Source organism: Uloborus diversus, chromosome 3 (genome assembly GCF_026930045.1).
Source record: "Uloborus diversus isolate 005 chromosome 3, Udiv.v.3.1, whole genome shotgun sequence".
Lineage (NCBI taxonomy): Eukaryota > Metazoa > Arthropoda > Arachnida > Araneae > Uloboridae > Uloborus > Uloborus diversus.
This window is the reverse complement of record NC_072733.1, coordinates 109,005,297-109,023,326: the sequence shown is the minus strand read 5'-3', so window position 1 is coordinate 109,023,326 and position 18,030 is coordinate 109,005,297. Positions and strand designations below refer to the sequence as shown.

At 32.5% G+C, this 18,030-nt stretch overlaps 1 protein-coding gene across 1 annotated transcript in view; it reads right to left on the bottom strand.

Moving 5' to 3' along the window:
- Positions 1-11,150: 11,150 nt before the first annotated feature.
- Positions 11,151-18,030, bottom strand: part of LOC129218887 (shootin-1-like) — a 140,643-nt gene continuing 133,763 nt past the window's right edge. The window contains exons 20-22 of the mRNA XM_054853208.1: positions 16,416-16,481; positions 15,324-15,504; positions 11,151-11,338 (exon numbers count right to left, since the gene is read on the bottom strand). Of these exons, the coding sequence (XP_054709183.1) occupies positions 11,151-11,338; positions 15,324-15,504; positions 16,416-16,481 (435 nt within the window). The remainder of the gene's footprint in view (positions 11,339-15,323; positions 15,505-16,415; positions 16,482-18,030) is intronic.

Sequence of the window (18,030 nt, the reverse complement as noted above, 5' to 3'; positions counted from 1 at the left end):
CACAGACCCCGAACCAACCACGCCAGACGAATATTTTTTGTACTATAGTGTAGGAAATTTAATTTTAAATATGATAAATGAAAAAATTTTGAAGATAGAGCAATTTTTGTATTTTTAATAGATTTTTGAAAAAACCTTTAATTTGCATTTTTTCTGGGATTAGTTATTTTCGAAACCCATCCTGCGAAAAGTATTGAACCCTCAATTCTAAAATTTTAGTTGGTAATAATAAAAACATTCTGCCCCCTTCAGAAGAAAAAAGTTTTTAAAAATACGCAATAGTTTTTTTTTTTTACAATTTTTTAATGCAGAACGCAACGCGAGCTGTTCGCTTGCCGGCTGAGTTCCGAACTTACCTCATCACGTGATCCAACTGAAATCGTTTGCATTCTCTTCACCTTTTTTTTTTTTTTTTTATATTTTTTTTGCAAGCGTTACTTTTTGCCACACTACGGGGAACATAGAGCCTTTTTTTTTTGCGGGCTATTTTGATTAAATAAATAAAGCCCGCGATTTTTTGCATGATCTGTGTTTTTGTTACGGATCGGCGGTTAGATTAGGTAGATACAGAGATAGAGATTGAGTGGACAAAAAATGTTCTTTTATTTTTTTTTCGAATTAATTCTTATATCAATAAAAAAAAGATTATTAATTACTGTCAGAGGTAGATATGCATAGATCGTATAGATAGACAGATAGATAGATAGACAAATATAGATGTCGATATAGTAGATGGACAGCAAGAAAGAGACATGCCCGTCATTTAAAAAACTTCAACGGGATGTCAAAGCCTCCCCCCCCCCCACATACACACCATGACTTTGAAAAAACAATGCTTTCACATAAAAGTGGGAGTGCTTTTTGTTATTTTTCGACAAAATTTGCATGAAGAGTACGCCGTTTGTGTCTCCCCTCCCCTCCTTTAAAACTATTCCAAACGATGGAACTGGAGATAGGTCTAGAAAATATTTTATTCAAACTACTAATGATATAGATAGATATAGATCGATTGATAGCGCCACGAAATTTATTTAAGCAGCCGCCGAAGGCGGCAACATTGGTGTAAAAAAGGCGAATGATAATATTGATACATAAAGAAAAACATTGATTAATACCGTCGCCAAATTGTCTAAGCAGCCGCCGAAGGCGGCAACCCTGGGTCAAAAAGGCGAATGGTTTAAAAAGGTGGACCAGCTGGTCGCCGAAGGCGGCTAGTAAATTAATAAATATATTTATATATCTTGTATATCATTCTGTTTACTAACATTTTGGAGTATTTCCAAACAATTGTTGTATTTATATTATTAAAATAATTTTAAATACGTTCTTTAAAACACATTCGGTAAATTTTTTACTAAAGCTGATGTACAATTGGGGCATGGCCCTCGTCTTTGTGTCAAAGAGATAAAATGAAACATTTATTTTGTTTAAACACAGGAAATCTGAATATATGCGGCGCCCGATGACAATTTTGTCATTGAACCCCCAGAGCTTCCTGGGTCTTCAGCGTTCCCTACTCCCCACTCTTTCTCTTCCCCATCCCTTTTTTAAAGTTTGACCTTTGTCCGCCTAAAGGAGAAAGAAATAATAGTGTCCCAGATGTGTCAAATAAACGAACACAAACGGTTCAATGATAAAACTGTCTTGGGAATCTTCAGACACAGAGAGGGGCAGGGGGCAATACAAATGATGCATTCTGAGAAAGAAGAAGCCCTAGGAAACAAAAATGGAAAGATCAACTCAAGATGTTCCCACATGAGTAGCGGACATTGTAAAACAACGTTATATGAGGTGGGGTGCTAATCGATTCCTTAATCGGTCGCGCGTACCAGTCGTCGAGCATAGAAGAGTCCTCAGTTCTGATGAGCAAAGAGAGGATTTTAAAAGTGGCTGATCTGCTTTGTAATGTGAGCCTGTGAGCGATGTGAGAAGAAGTGACCCTCTAATTCCGTTTTTCCCCATTAAGGTAAGAAGTGGCAAAGACCCCCTATATTGTTAGGAGGAAATGGGAGTTACGAGTGGTTCACAAGGGCGTATATAAGGGAGGGGCTGAGGGGGCCCGGGCCCCCTCCAAAATCTGGAATTTCTTTTGCTAAAGGTAGTAAGTTATTTTTGGTTTTAGTTGCTCACAAAGAATTTCCAAACTTTTAGCTACACACACAAAAAAAGAAGAAGAAATAATTATGATAGTGATAGTAAAAATTATAAAAAGTTAGATAAGAGATTTTCGAACTGGGTGCTGCAGGAGGAGTTGAGGGATGTCGCGAAGGGACTATAGGATGCTGTGAGAAAATTTTATTTCTTCAAAGGGTGCCTCGCGAATCATTAAAGTTTGGGAACCTTGCGTTCGCTGGGCTGGTACTAGGCAATGGTGTTCAAAAGGGGTCAGGGGATCTGTACCCCTTACTCAAGAAAAGAACGTGTCTTGGGAAAGCGAGGTTATTTCAACAAAAAGAAAAGCAAATTATGTTGGGGAAAAAGATCTCAATTCTTCCAAAAAGATATCTTTAAATTTAATTTTTTTTAAAACAGATGCAGATTATTGCTTAGCAAATTAAGTTCCCCTCTCCCCCCCCCCCCTCTTTTTTTTTTCCTTCCTAGTCTGTCTGAAAAGAAGTGTCTTCAAAATGTTTCTCTCCTTATCTCGCGTCCCCTGCAATACATTTGAAATAATTTTCAGTTGTTCGGTTGGAGTAATGATAGAAATTGACGTTCTAAAGACGCATTTATTTTGGTGTTTTTCAGACATCAATTTCAAAACATTTCCGGAGAAGGGTTCCCAAACCAACACCCCTTCACTAAGGTTACTGCAAAAAATAGTCTGAAATTGTGCCTTTAAGATTTCAATTTTGAAAAGCTTCGGAGGAAGATCCCTGAAACCTCTCCTTTCGTCTGAACGTCTCTAAAGACGACCTGAAATTGCGTTTTACCTTTCAGAGGAGGATTCTTGAATTCTTCCTTTCCAAAGATGCCTGATGTTAGGGGAAAAGTTTGAATTGCTTTTGAAAAGAACCTTAAAATAAAAATAAATAAAAGTTACTGACTATTTATCAGGTTATTTCGCTGAACACCTCATATTTCTTTCACCCCCCCCCCCCCTCTCGACCCATTTTTATTTATTTTTTCTTTTTCCTAGTCGGTCTAAAAATAGGAAAGTCTTCAAAATGCTACACTTTACAAGCCCCCTCCAACCACTAAAAACATCAAAGAGCTTCTCAAACCTCGTTTTCAGGGCTTCAGTGTTAAAAATTTTTTAGGGAACAATATCAAACGCTTTGCCTTCTGAAAGCATTGAAAGTCGTTTAAGATTGCTTTTAATGGAGCTTCAATTTCGAAAAACGGACGAACCCCTATAACGTTACCAAATATGATCCACAGTCGCGGTTTTAAGACTTCAATTACGAAAAAATTTCGGATGGAGGGTCCTACTGCTCCCGTATGATATCTGAAAGCGAAAAAAACTAATTTAGAAAAATTTCAGGTGGAGAGCGATTAAATCCCTCCATCTAGTATCACTTAATTAGACTTCGTTTAAAACTTCGTTTTTTAGGACCTAAATTTCAAAATAGTTTTTAGGGAGAGCCCCAGAACCGCCCTGCCCGTAACATCAACGAAGTTATTCCGAAACTGCGTTTTTAGAACTTCAATTTTGAAAAGTTGAGCGGAGGGGTGGTGGATTTCGCTCCATTAAAAAAAAATCAATCCGAGGGCAACTTCAAAAAGCCCCATTCCTTTCATTATATTAACGTCAAAAAATATAGTCTATAATGGCATTTTAAAGATTTCAATTTCTAAAAATTTCGGCAGAAGGCCGCCCCCCCCCCCCCCCCCCCCCGAAATTTCCTCCCCGTATCATTACCAAAAACCGTCTAAAACTGCGTCCTTAGTACTATAATTTCAAAAAAATTTCCGGGGGAGAACCCCCGGATCTCCCTCCACCCCTCCCACTGAAACCGAGAATTTTTTAAGAGTGCCCTCCTAACACTATTTTTTGGTTGCGCCAATACGTCACAGTATGAAGTCCTTGCCTCACCTCGAAAAAAAGAAAATCAAGGCACTGTTGCTCCCCCCCTTCAAAAAAAAAGAAAGAAAGAAAGAAAATACAAAACAAAAGTGGAGGGGGAGCTAATCTTGGTTATATGGGCCCCCTCCAAAGTAAAAACATATATACGCCACCGGTGGTTCAGATAATTTTTTCTTTCCTTTCTGGTATTTTCTATTGCAAGCAAAAAAAAAAAATCTTTATTTTTCAACAAAGGAAAATTAATATAATAAAAAAATATATCATTAGAAACAAGACGAGGGTCGACCGGCGCCTTTTGGAGCGGCGCACTGGGCATTTGCCTAAATGCCCGCGCGGTCTAAAAACAAAAAAGTCTTTAAAATACTCCACTTTGCAAGCCCCCTCCACCCACTAAAAACACTAAAGAGCTTCTCAAACCTCGTTTTCAGGGCATCAATGTCGAAAAATTTCCAGGGGACAATTACCAAACGCCTTGCCTTCTTAGAGCATCGAAAATCGTTAAAGATTGCTTTTATGGAACTTCAATTTGATGGCCAAACTCTAACATTGCCAAATATGGTCCACAGTCATGCTTTTAAGACTTCAATTACGAAAAAATTTCGGACAAGGGTCCGACTGCTCCCGTATGAAATTTGAAAATAAAAAATTTATAATTTTGAAAAATTTAAGGTGGAGAGCATTTAAATCCCTCCATCTAGTATCACTAAATATCTCTTCAAGACTTCTTTTTACAGGACTTTAATTTCAAAATAGTTTTTTGGGGAGAATCCCATACACCCTGCCCGTAAAATCATCAAAGTTGTTAGTCTGAAACTGCATTTTTAGAACTTCAATTTCGAAAAATTGGGCGAAGGTCTGATGGACTTCGCTTTATTTTTTAAAAAAGTCAATCATGGGCAACTTCAAAAAGTCCCATTCCTCTAACATCAACAAATATAGCTTATAATGGCGTTTTTAAGATTTCAATGTCTAAAAGTTTCTGCAAAAAGCTCCGTAGCATTACCAGAGACTGTCTAAAACTGCGTCTTTAGGACTACAATTCCAAAAATATTGCAGGGGAGGACCTCCGACCTATTCCCCACACCAGAAGCTAAAACTGTTTTAAGAGTGCCCTCTTAAAACTATTTTTTGGTTGCGCCACTGTATGACAGTATGAAGAGGACTGACAGTATGAAGTCCTTTCCCAGCATCAAAAAAATGAGAAGATCAAGGCACTGTTGCTCCCCCCTCAAAAAATTTGAAATTGCAAAAAAAAAAAAAAAAGTGTGCAGGGGGAGGGGGAGCTAATCGTAGTTGTTTGGGTCACCTCCAAAATAAAAGTATATATACCCCAGTGACGAAAGTTATCTTCACTTGATAAAGTGGAGATCAATTTCTCACTCAAATTAAAGTCTGATAGAAACTGATTAAAACTAATTTTCTTCTTTTACCGAATGTGATGTGCCAAACGGTACAGCAAAGTAAACCATCTTGCTGCTTTACATTATATCCCCCCAAAACGATCTTTTTTAGCTAAATTGTGAAATTATATGAAAATAGAAAATCAAATAACAATTAAGAACCATTTAACCAATGTTAAACTAATGGAAAACATGAGGTTTTTTTTTAGCAAGTATGTAGCGTTCCTGGTACGGAAAAGGTTAACTGCAAACTAACTAGTGCTCCTCCAAAACCGCCAGGTATCTAGTCGAGGGGGATTTGAATTCATTGTTTGAATCATCATTTCATCGCCTCAGAACAACACTAAGACAACTAATCCCAGAAAAAACACCGAGATATCCTACTGTTGCTCTGAGGCGACGATATATAAGGTTAGCAATGAAAGTTAAGCGTTATTTACATGAAAAACTTAGATAATCTGTAACATTCCATACTATATAACAATCCTGTTATACAGTTAATGCGTAACAGGAAGAGTAAAATTATTTGGGATCAAAATTATGATTTGCTTAAGCATCATGTAAAAGGCAATGCGCCAGAAAATATCTTTTCCATTGTAGAAATTTGCTCTATTAAAGCAACGCATAAAAATTTTAAGGGCTTAGTTTTGAGTAAAACATGCTTTCAAAGTAACCAATTAAATTTTCAACAGCAGACTAAATTTTTAAAATGTCATTAGAAATTTTAAAAATAATGAAATATAAGTTTTATTTTTTAAACATGTTTATTTCTCCTCTTTAAATAGATACATTTTTATTGCAAAACTAAAAACTCAAAAGAGTTTGACATTCTGTACTTCATTCAATAAGCATTACAGCCGTACAAAATAGGAGATTCGAGAAGTTTCTTCACAGAAAATGCAGATTAAAAATAAAGTTTTAATGCATAATACAACTGCGAACATAAATGCTCTTTCAGTAAAATCCTAATACTGTTCAATCAATATAACAAGTAAATGTGCACCATACATAACATTTTAAAACATTTGCACTTAGGAACAATGAGATTCTGAGCATTTATTGCATAATAAAATATGCTCACAAAAACATTTGAATAAAAGCTCACTGAATAAAAAGGTATAAAGACTGACCACTCAATAAAATTAACAAAACTTCAACTGCTTCTCCCTCAAAAGCTCTTGGAAATATGGAACTGATAAAAATATTTATAAAATTCAGAAAAATACAACAATTTTGTTTGATTAAAAATTTCTATCCATCAACGTTTAAAACTACATTTACAATGCCAGAAAAATAAAATATCATTAGATTTGAACATTTCCAAGGCAACAATGAATAATTTTTGTATACCCATACGCAAATGAGCATAAAAAAAGGAAAATGTGATGTTTAATATCCACTCAAAGAATGTATAAAGTTTTTCTACACACAAAAAGGTATCACACATTAAAGAGGCCAAATCAGACGACATAAATTAACACAACATTTCACTCGACAAATATTGCACAACTTTCTACTTAGCCATTGTCTGAAACTCACAATGTGGCACCCATCAACAAAACCAGATTCCTGTATCAATTTTTTACAGGTTTTTGGTTTACTGCCCTTGCAAAACCAGTTTCATAAAAATACTTCACTTTTGCTTGAATTGCAATGGAGGCAAAGAAATAACTGAGCAAATTATTTTTATGACTGTGCAGTCAAGAAAAACCTGTAGAAAGCAAACATTTTCCTTCTATAAATATGACCTATACTACTTAAACTAGCTATGGATGAATACAAAACGAAATTCAAAAAAAAAAAAAAAAATCCATATATGCCAAGTAATCTGATATTCTTTCCTTTAACTTTTAAAGTTGAAACTACATGAAAAATTTTAATCAATTCCCGGCAATATCGCTGTTAACTCTTTTGTAGGGATGCACCAAATAGCAAATTGGCCGATTACAGATTAATCTGCTCTGGTCGATTAATGATCATAAGGATTATTTTTAATGCTAGCAATTCATCCATCACTTTTTTTTTCTTTTTTGACTTCAGAAATAGTTAAGTTTATTTTTGAGAGACTTTTTCTCCTCTTTCCTAATTTTCCATAAATAAATTGCAAAATTTCATGTAATTTTTCAGCCAATTTTCATATTAATGTTAATAAAATCACATAATGTAAACTAGACAGGAAAATTTAAAAACATTAGGGACAGCCTGTGGTCAGTAGGCAAATTTAGGAGCATTTTTAATTAAAATTTATCTTTAAGTTATTAGTAGCCATTTAATTCAAGTTTTTATTCATTAATAATAAAAAAAATATAAAGGTTATCTGAAAGCACTATTCTAAAGGGAAAAGTATTGACACATGAAACATGATGCAACATTGTACATATTTATTCAAAGGAAAATTAGTTACTTAAAAAATAATATTACTTCCAACTATTAGTTTGTAAAAAATATGTATAAAAAAGTAAAGTATGTACATATTTATTTTATAAGAAATAATATTTTTAAAAATATTTTTTTTAATCAAAAATTAATAACTTAAAGAGTAAGTTATATGATGTAATCATATGTATAGTTATGAGGAACAAAATAACTGAAAAAAATAAGTTGTGTCAGCAAAAGCAGGGGTTTGGGTATCATCGTAAGCTTTAGGAAATGATCCTGATTTTCTTTAAGAAATAAAACAAAAGAGTTAGGGGGGGGGGAGTTAAGGGGAAGTTCCAGTAGGATCATATACACATTTGTTTATTTCTGTTACATTTCTGTCCCTCAAAAGATTAATGTAAATAACATTAATAACATACAAATAAGAAGTAGCTGCAAGGTAGGTGATATAAAAAGTGTAGGGGGTTGGGAATAAATTTTCGCATTCGAAATTAAATGTCCTGTAATTTAGTTATTCTTTGTAGCAATGTGTGAGTTTCAGCTGTGAGAATTATTCATTAATATTTCATTCAGTTTTATGCACTTTCTAAACTATTTGTTTTTACTCTGTACACTTTCCTACTGCAGTTATAAAATAATGTTTGCAAAAATTACCTTTATTGTTCTTAAATGTATTTATCATAGTTTTTCGTTAAAAGTATGCTTCAAAAAATCAATTTTTTAGAAATATCCCCCCTCCCCATTATTCGGCAAAATTCGGCCGATTATATGTAATCAGCCAAGTGGCCGATTAATCGGTGCATCCCTACTCTTTTGCATAAATTATGCTGGAAAAGATGAACTTGCTGTGGAAAATGTTGGTCAAAATCATGTCATCTGACAGGCCCTTAAAAAGGAATATTCATAAAAACGGTAGTAATGATGTTTTCACAAAAATGACTAGTGAAAAAAGCCCATTGATTGGATTCTTGTAGCTTAATATCTGTCTACACCATAAAATATAGATACATCCACACTCTTATTTCAGCTTACTAAGTTCATTAAGAAACTGTATTCTTTCCTCATTAATACTCCTGATTAAATCAATAAGCTGGATATCATAGATTACAAATTCTCAGCCTCTGGTCCAGCAGACCAGTACTAGTCTGATACATAACTTTGATTCATCCAAAATTGTTTACTGGCTTTTATTACATACTTCCTCTTTTTCAAAATAACTTTTACACACTATTTTTTACATTGATTTGCTGATCTGATCACTTTTCCTCATTTTATGGGATTTTCTCAGCAACTCTCAGCACTTTTATATTTAAATATTAAAACTTGCAATTAACTTATGCAGCTGCTGTTTTTTTTATTAAAGGCCTAGAATTGGGTTTTGCAAAGAAAAAGCCCTCATCAGTAAAATTTTTATCACTTAGGTCATAAGAGGTTGGGAAATGCTGCTGTCACAAACAATGAGTACAACACTCTCGTTTTTCTACTTACAAAATTGTTTAGCTCATCTTGTAAAGTTTGAATCAAGACTACAATCAAAATATCACTTAAAAGTATAACTGTCAAGACTAGTAAATGCCTTAACTCCAAAACCATATAAATTATATATTCAGGGTTTTTTTTTTGCAGTAAACACTATAGAAATCTCCAAAATTAACAAAAATACCCTGAATTTTTCCCACATCAACACATTGTACAATTAATCATTTACCTTAATATTAATGGGAAATCTGTTACAATGACAAGAAATAAATTGCATGAAAATAAATTACATGAGATGATACTTTAACAATATAAAAATTTAATTTTGTCATTGAATATTTTAAAAACTGCAATTACATTATAATATAGTGCATCATACATTTTTGAAGGTATCCTCTTTGTTAAAACTGAGAAAAAGTTGTCTACAAGAATGAAATCTTCCTTATCATAATGAATCAGGGAGAGTTGATAAATGATTACATATTCTCAACAAACTTTTGGTACATAACACAGAATACTTTTAATCCGAGTACCCTTAATATTTCTATTGTTTACCAATTTTTTGTAAATGACATGAATTAAGACATATTTACAAGGTTTTTTCCAACCAAATTGATTTTTCAACCAAAACATTACACAATTTGAATATAAGACAGTGAGAAGTAAAGGTATGTAAGTGCCAAAACCAAAAATTTGGAGATAATCAGTACAAATTATAGGAGAACCTCTCCTCTGATTAAGGGCAAGAGATGGTACTAGTAGCTCTCGTGGGTGCTGCTATACAGCATTATTTAGAAAATTAATAGCCCCTCTTTTGCATTAAGGGCAAGAGATGGTACTAGTAGCTCTCGTGGGTGCTGCTACACAGCATTATTTAGAAAAAAAATCAATTAAAGCTGACCCATAATCTGAATTAAAAACACATTTTACTCGAAACTTCAAAAAGTCCACTTACATCCCTTTGCTTCTCACTGCCTCATATATGATTTTATATAGTTTTCCCTGCTTGAATGCTGTAGAAACATAATTTTTTTGGAAAGTAATTACTTAATGTTTGACATTCAACAGACCTAATTTATGAACAAATATTTTCAAAATAAGTTAGTTTAAATCTAAAGTTAAATTAAAACACATGAAATAATGTTAATATTGCGAATTATGATAAAATTATCAGAGATTTATTTTCTACAAATTGTGAAAATTTCAAAATGATTCAAAGAAGCTGTAAAGCTTTTAATAACAGCACATTTGTTCCATTTCTATATTTTTGTCTAGTTTTCATACATTAAAAAAAGTTGTATGCACATAAAACTATTCACTTTGAAATTTGAGGCAACCAAGTATAAATTTGATAAGTTTGATTTCTAATTTTCTCCTACCAGTATCTACCAAAAAAAAAAAAAAAAAAAAATTACAGTAAAGGCCTCTTTTCATGTTATTATAATTTTATAATTTTTCACCATAGGATATTTCCCCTTAACTCATGAAGATGAATCTAGATTAATCTTTAAGGCATTCAAATCTAAGACAGGTGAGCTTAAGGACATCACATTTTTGGCAACTCAGTGCAAAAATTCAGAAAAAGCTGAATTTTCATGCAAAATTCATGCTATTACACTACATTTCAATGAAAATAGTATACAAAAGATTTAAAATGAAATTATACATTACTCTCAGTTGAATATATTTGGCAACACGAACTGCTGTATGAGTCAAAATAGGAAAAAAACAATAAAATAAGAGAAATTTATAAATGCAAAGTTTTTACATTAGGTTTTTCATAATAAATAGTATAACTTTACTGATGTATTGCAAATTAAAAAACTTACAGATATCACTATTGTGCCATTAAACAAAGTTTTGCAAGATCAAAAACTTTTTCTTACATTTTCTTTCACATCCGAGATCATATGACAAGCATTTGAGACAAACACTGATCTAGTAGCGAAGCCTTGATTTTCATCCTTTTCTGTAGTTTTTTCACTAGTAAGGCTATTAAGAGATTCATCTGAATCTTTCATTTTATCACAGTCAGCTTGAGTAGAAATGGAATCATCTGAAAATAAATGTCAAAAATATTTTTAACCAAAATGTATAAAACAATTGCCAAGATTTTCCTAAATTTTTTTCACAGCATTACTCACTTATTACTAGCTAAGTAATACAAGACTAATACTGATTTCAGAAAAGAGCAATTATATCAACAGTGAAGGTTAAATTCAAGCTACTCATTGACTGAAAAAAAGTCAGCAGAAATGAAAGTGCTTTGAGCCAGACCAAATGAGAAAGAACACTTTATACAAAAAATTCTAACCTTGTTTTGAAGACAAACATAAAATGGAAAAGCAAAAGGAAGAAAGAAATAAAAAAAAAAAAAAAGTGACGAAACAAAGAAATAAAAAAAGTGCATAAGTGGATCCCAAGCTGAAGTCTGTTTTTATGCTTTTTCAATTGGGAGGTTTAACAAGTCATAACTCCGGAGTACCAACGAATACCTACATCAATTTTTTTTGTAGCACATTTAAACCATCCTCTTGCATTGTAAAAGTTTTTTTTTTTTTTTGAAATAAAAAAAGTTGTTTTTCAGAAAATTTACTTAAAATACAAGTTTTCTATATCTTTAATGCCCTTTTGAGCTTAAAAAAAGCCCAAAATTATTCCTAACAGTTATACTGGAAAGTCAAAGAAAAATTGATTTGTATCAATTGTAAATAGTTAAAAAACTGTTCACTTTGGAAAAGAATTGTGCAAAAACCTACGTTTCAGACTTCACAAGAAAAAAAAAAACCTTTTGATAGAAAATATACTAAATATTAATAATAATAAGAAGAATAGTTTAAAGCACATTTCAAATAGCCTTATTTTGGAATTAAATAAGGCTATTTGGGATTTATTAAAAGATAAAAAAAAAGAATTGTTGAAAATTTTTCATAACAAGAACTTGTTTGGATTGCGTAACACCTGACAAGGATCCTCCACTCTCACATTACTAATATAGTCCACCTCCACATTTCTCCGAGGAAGATTATTTTTGCTGATTGAAGCATATTTTAAAATATCTTTGAAACATTTTATAATTGACTGAAATCCTGCTTTTTTCCTCTTTGGATAGAAAGGAAATATGTTCCATCAAGAGACCCATCCCTACATCAGTGCAAACAGAAGGAATTGAAGGAAACTTTTGAGTCCTGCACTAAATTTATGTTAATTTTTAATTGAATTAAGATATAGAGTAAATTTTGAGAATAAATGCAGTCGGCATAAGCATGCTTTCCATTTAATGTTTTATGATTGACGAAAGCTATGTTTTCATCCACTTTTAAAGTATTAGAAGAAGGATCTGTACTATGACCTACGAACTGTATTGCTTGCATTATGAAAGAAATGTAAAGAACCTCTTGTACTAGTACCATGCACAAAACCAGGTTGTTTTTTAAACTACATTGGTGAAATCATATGTTCAGAGATTTCATTTAGTTTTGCAATGGCTTTGTGGTTACATAAATGATCTGGTTCACACTCACTGTCTGGAAAATCCATATATTTTGACTACTTTGAGGAAAAATTAAAAAAAAAAAATCTTTTAGGTAAGAAGTCCATAACTTTGTATCTACAACTATAGTACAACTACTTACTAGTACAAGTAATTGTTTTTATTATTTTAATAATACAAACAACACAGTTTGTTGAACACACATTGTAAATCTTTCTTGCGCTTTGAAAGTTAATTGACTAACCTTTTGTCGATTATAAAATGTAAAGTGAAACATGAAAGGCATGCTTATGCAGACTGCATTTATTTTAAAAATTTGTTCTGCTCCTTAATTCAATTGAAAGTTATGTTACTTTTTTTCTTCACTGCAGAACAACTTAAAGTTTCCTTCAATACTTTTTGTTTGAGCTGTTTAAAAAGATGGCATATGGAAAACATTTCCTTTATATCAAAAGATGAGAAAATGAACTTTCTTTCAAGTTTTAAATAAGTTTCAAAGATACTTTCAAATATTCCTCAATCAGCAGAAATAATCTTTTTCAGAGAAATCTAAAGTTCGGCTGTATGAGTAGAATGTAAGAGTGAATGATCGGTCAGGTGTTACGTAATTCAAACAAGTTCATGTTTTGAAATTTTTCCAAGTTTTCTTTTTTTTTTGGTTTTTTAATGTTAAAAAAAATAAATAAAAATAAAAACATAATAAGTTCATTAGAAACTTTTTTAAACTGTTATTTTTATCATTATTCTTAATATTTAGTATATTTTAAATCAAAAGTTTTTTCTTTTTTTCGTCAAGTCTGAAACTGAGGTTTTTGCACAATTCTTTTCGAAAGTTAACAATTTTTTAATGATTAAATATAAAACGCAAGTCAATTTTAATTTTTTGTCACTCTGGTACTAATGTTCTGAAAAGTTTTTGGCCTTTTTTAATCTCAAAAGGGCTTTAAAGTTATAGAAAACTTGTATTTAAATTTAATTTTCTGGAAAACTATTTTTTTTTTAAATTTTATAACAAAAAACACCCTTCTAATTTTTTATACATTGTAATATTTATTATTTAAGTATACTACAACAAAAATTTGATGCAGATATTAGTTGGTACTCTGGAGATATGACTTGTTAAAACTCCCACTGAAAAAGCATAAAAACTGACTTTAGCTAAGGAGTGGTACACCACTATTCACAGAATACTTTCTGTTGTTTATACTGAATTGATACTGAATTCAGTTTAATTGATTGAAAAATAAAAGAAATTAGAGAGATTTTTCTAAATTCATACCAAAAAGCGAGTCCAAAAAGTTATCCAAAATCAAACTTTTCAAAAAATTCTCCAAAGTGTAATTTAAAAAAAATCTAAGAAAACTAATTTGAGATTTTTTTTATAGATATCTATTTGTAAAAAAATAATGGACAAAATAGGAGACATGACGGCACATGACATTAGGCGATTTGAAGTGAAATGACCCATTTAGAGAATAGCATTTTCCAAATAATCCAACTTAAAGCAGTTTAAGGATTTTTCGGACTTCCGGCATCTGAAATTACAGTAACGGTCACTAAGAGTCGAAGAAAAATAAACACAATGTAAAAGGATCTTACCTAGACAGAAAAAAGGTGTAGTGTAGTCAGGGGTGCCCCCCTAAGTTAAACAGTGCAATTCCCCATCCCCATTTTTCTCAACACTTTTTCCCTTTTCTGTATTTTTTCTCTTATTTTTTTTAAAATTTTCATTTTCCTTATTTATTTTCTACAAAACTTTTTTTCATTTATTTGTTTTTAATTCAATAAAATTAAAAAAAAACCCACTAATTTCAGCTTTTGTCGCAGATATAAATTTGTAAAAATAATGATGGACAAAATCTGAGCCATGATGGCACAACCGACTACTTAATTTTCTACTATTTCTAAATTCTCACTATTTCTTCATTCGCATTGAGAACAGAAAGGGAATATGTCCAGGACTTATGCCTTTCTTGCACTAAACGAAAATTGTGGCCCCTGAATAAAGTGCTTTGCTGTACAAGAATTCACTTCCTATTTACACTAGTCGATATATCTACAATGAAAATATGGTGAAACCACAGCTAACTCAATTTTTCAAAAAATGGGACCTATGCCACCCTTTTTGTGATAATCGATTCAATTGTCCTCATATTAACTCTTTTTCATTTTAAATTACTGTGAAACTTCAATAAGTTGAAATTGCAGGGAATGCGAAAAAAATTCGAGTTATCCAAAATTCGGCTTAGTGAATACGTAAACTAAACTATAGAATATAATTAAATACCACCACTGAAACTCATTAAATTCATAATATGAGCAAAAAAGGTGATAGTATAATGTATAATATCTTACTCGACCAGTGTCCATGACCCAGTAACATGCTGTTTGTGGCCCACAAGTGGGCCGCGGCCCATGGGTTGGGAACCACTGCTTTAAAGAGTGCTTCAAGTCGGAAAAATTTATGAATTCCTGACTTAACACATTGGTTCCAAAATAAATAGTTCGTCAAATACTCAATCACAACCAAATTGAAATCATGGCTTACCAATAGACAGTAGGCTGACCAAGCTCTTTTTACGAAAAATTACTTGCAATTCTTCATCTAAGTGTGGGTCTGAAAATAATCGTTGCCTTTTGGAATGTAATTCTTTAGCACCGCTAAGGATTTTATCCCTTTTTTCCAAATCAGAAGGGCTAGCAGCATCATTTTTGCTTTTTACAGCATTCTGAAAACAGTAAAAAAATTAATCAGGTATTAAGTGGTATTTTGGTTGTCAACACAATCCAGAAAAGTAAATTTATAAAGTTGCACAACTTTATTATTAGATTGAAATTATGAATCTTGTTTTAGCTAACAATCATTTCTGTGTAAAGGTAGGATTTTACTAAATGTTGAAGTCAGTCATAAAATAAAATAAAAATTTAAACACATTTTTGGTTTTTAATCTACACAAGACGGATTGCCTATTTTTATGAACAATAAAATGTAACAGTTATTTAATTAGAAATTAAAACATTTTACTTCCAGATATTCACCATAAACCATGCATGTAAGTAATACAGTAATAATTACTGTATTACTCCTCTGTATTACTTACTGTGTGATCCAATTATTGGAATAGGCTTCTGACAAAAAGTGAAAACCCAACATACAATTCACATTAAAATCAGGGTATATAGGATAGGGCAATGGTATAAAAAAAGGAGAAGTAAAAATTGAAACATTAACCACCAACATTAGTGTATCATTTTAAGACTTATTTTCTGACAGATTAGAAATAGCAAATAAAAACGTTGAATTAAAATAAAGGGAGGGGGGGATATTTATTTCACCAATAATCTGTAACTGTTTTCTGCTAATTGATTAATTACTGTCAATCAGAAAGAATATATTGCTACCACTTTTTTACAACCTTATACAATCGCTAACATGACTGATAAAAACTAAGAAATTTTTAGCCAACCTAAAAACTAATAATATACATGCAGTTACTGACAGAAGTGAATGACGTATTCATCATGATTCTTAAAATAGTCCTTTGTTTAGTAACAACTTAAAATGCAGTTAAGAAATGTTCAGGAATAAATAGTTTTGAACATAAAAATTTTCGAAATAAATTACATAAATCAATCATACCAGTATTCTCTGCATTTCCCCAACAGCAGAATCTTCAACCTCATGAGCACAAGACACAGGAGCTGCCTGAAAAAGAAAGCAAAACACTACTACAAGCTTTATGGTGAATGATAACAAATAAGAATTAAATTAATTTCCACTAGAAAAAACTAACTTTTTAGAAGAGTGAATAAGGAACAAGTTCCCCCCTCAAGTACCGCAGGCCGCCTCAACATGGCAAGGGGGTGTACCTGGGCGGACTGGGCAAAGTATGTCAGGAGAGTTTTCTCCTGGTAGGGTCACCCAAGACGTGAAGGCAGTTCCATTATGCTCAGCTAAGGTCTGCAGGCACAGGAGCAAAGTCAGACTTCTACCTTTTGGTGCTCCAGGTACTTTGTACATTCAGAAGATGCACAAATACTCCTTGACCATGATAAGTTCGCCTACTTCAGATATCGCATCCTCCGTCGCGCGAGTTAACAAGGGACGTGCTCTGGGTTTAGGAAGAGGACCCAGTTCGACAAATTTGCTAGTCTCCGACTAGAGCTAACCGTGTCAAACCTCTGATAATAATACAATGTAATATCAACGGACTTAGTACCTGTGCTACAAGAGTGAAACTGGATCAAATCTTAGAATTGGCTGATTTACATAAAGTACAAGTAATTGCACTACAAGAAACTAAACTTAGACCCATCTTTCAACTAAAAATAAAGGGCTTTCATATATTTCGTAAAGATCGAAACAATAGAGGAGGAGGTCTTGCTTTCTTAATATGTAAATTACACAGAATTTGTACTGGAACAATCACAAAACGACAATGACCTTGAAGTACAGGGTATTTCAATAAACTGGAATGGTGAGACTATAAACATCTGCAATGCTTACATGCCACCTAATGGAAGAGGCCTGTGTGACGGCCTTCCACTTGACCCTGATGTGAAGTCTATACTGCTGGGAGATCTAAATGCCAAACATACCTCATGGGGTTGCACTACTAATAATGAGAATGGATATGAATTATTGAATATGGTTGATGATAATGCTTACTTGTTTTTAAAGGACAAGTCTCCTACTCATTCCTCTTTTAGCTACTTTACTAGCGAGGCCTTAGATGTGACTATTGTCAGTCCTGAGTTATTTCCTAAATGCAAATGGAGGATTTTGAAAAACATAGGGAGCGATCCCATGCCTATACTAATTGAATACAAATCATTTTCACGAACGAGTGATATTAAAAGAAAATTTTGGAATTTCAAAAAAGCTAACTGGGACACTTATCGTACTTTTATATCTGAAACTATTGAGCAAACGACTTTTTCCAATGATTTAAACCAACATTGGTCTTGTCTTCGAGAGATTATACAGTCGAACCTGTCTATGTCGAAACCTGCGTATCTCGAAAAACTGCATATCTCGAATTTTTTTAATTTCCCAGCACTCTCAATTAATTTCTCATGATTTTTTCCCTGCTTTTCTCGAATACTTAGTACATAAAACCTCTATTTCTCGAAGCTCAGATTTCGCTGCTACGGAAATTTGAAGTGCAACCTTGTTTAATTTTCATGGTTTAAAGAACATAAAAATGCAGGAGATGAGCCCTAAAATAAGATATAATGGGGGATAATACCCAGCC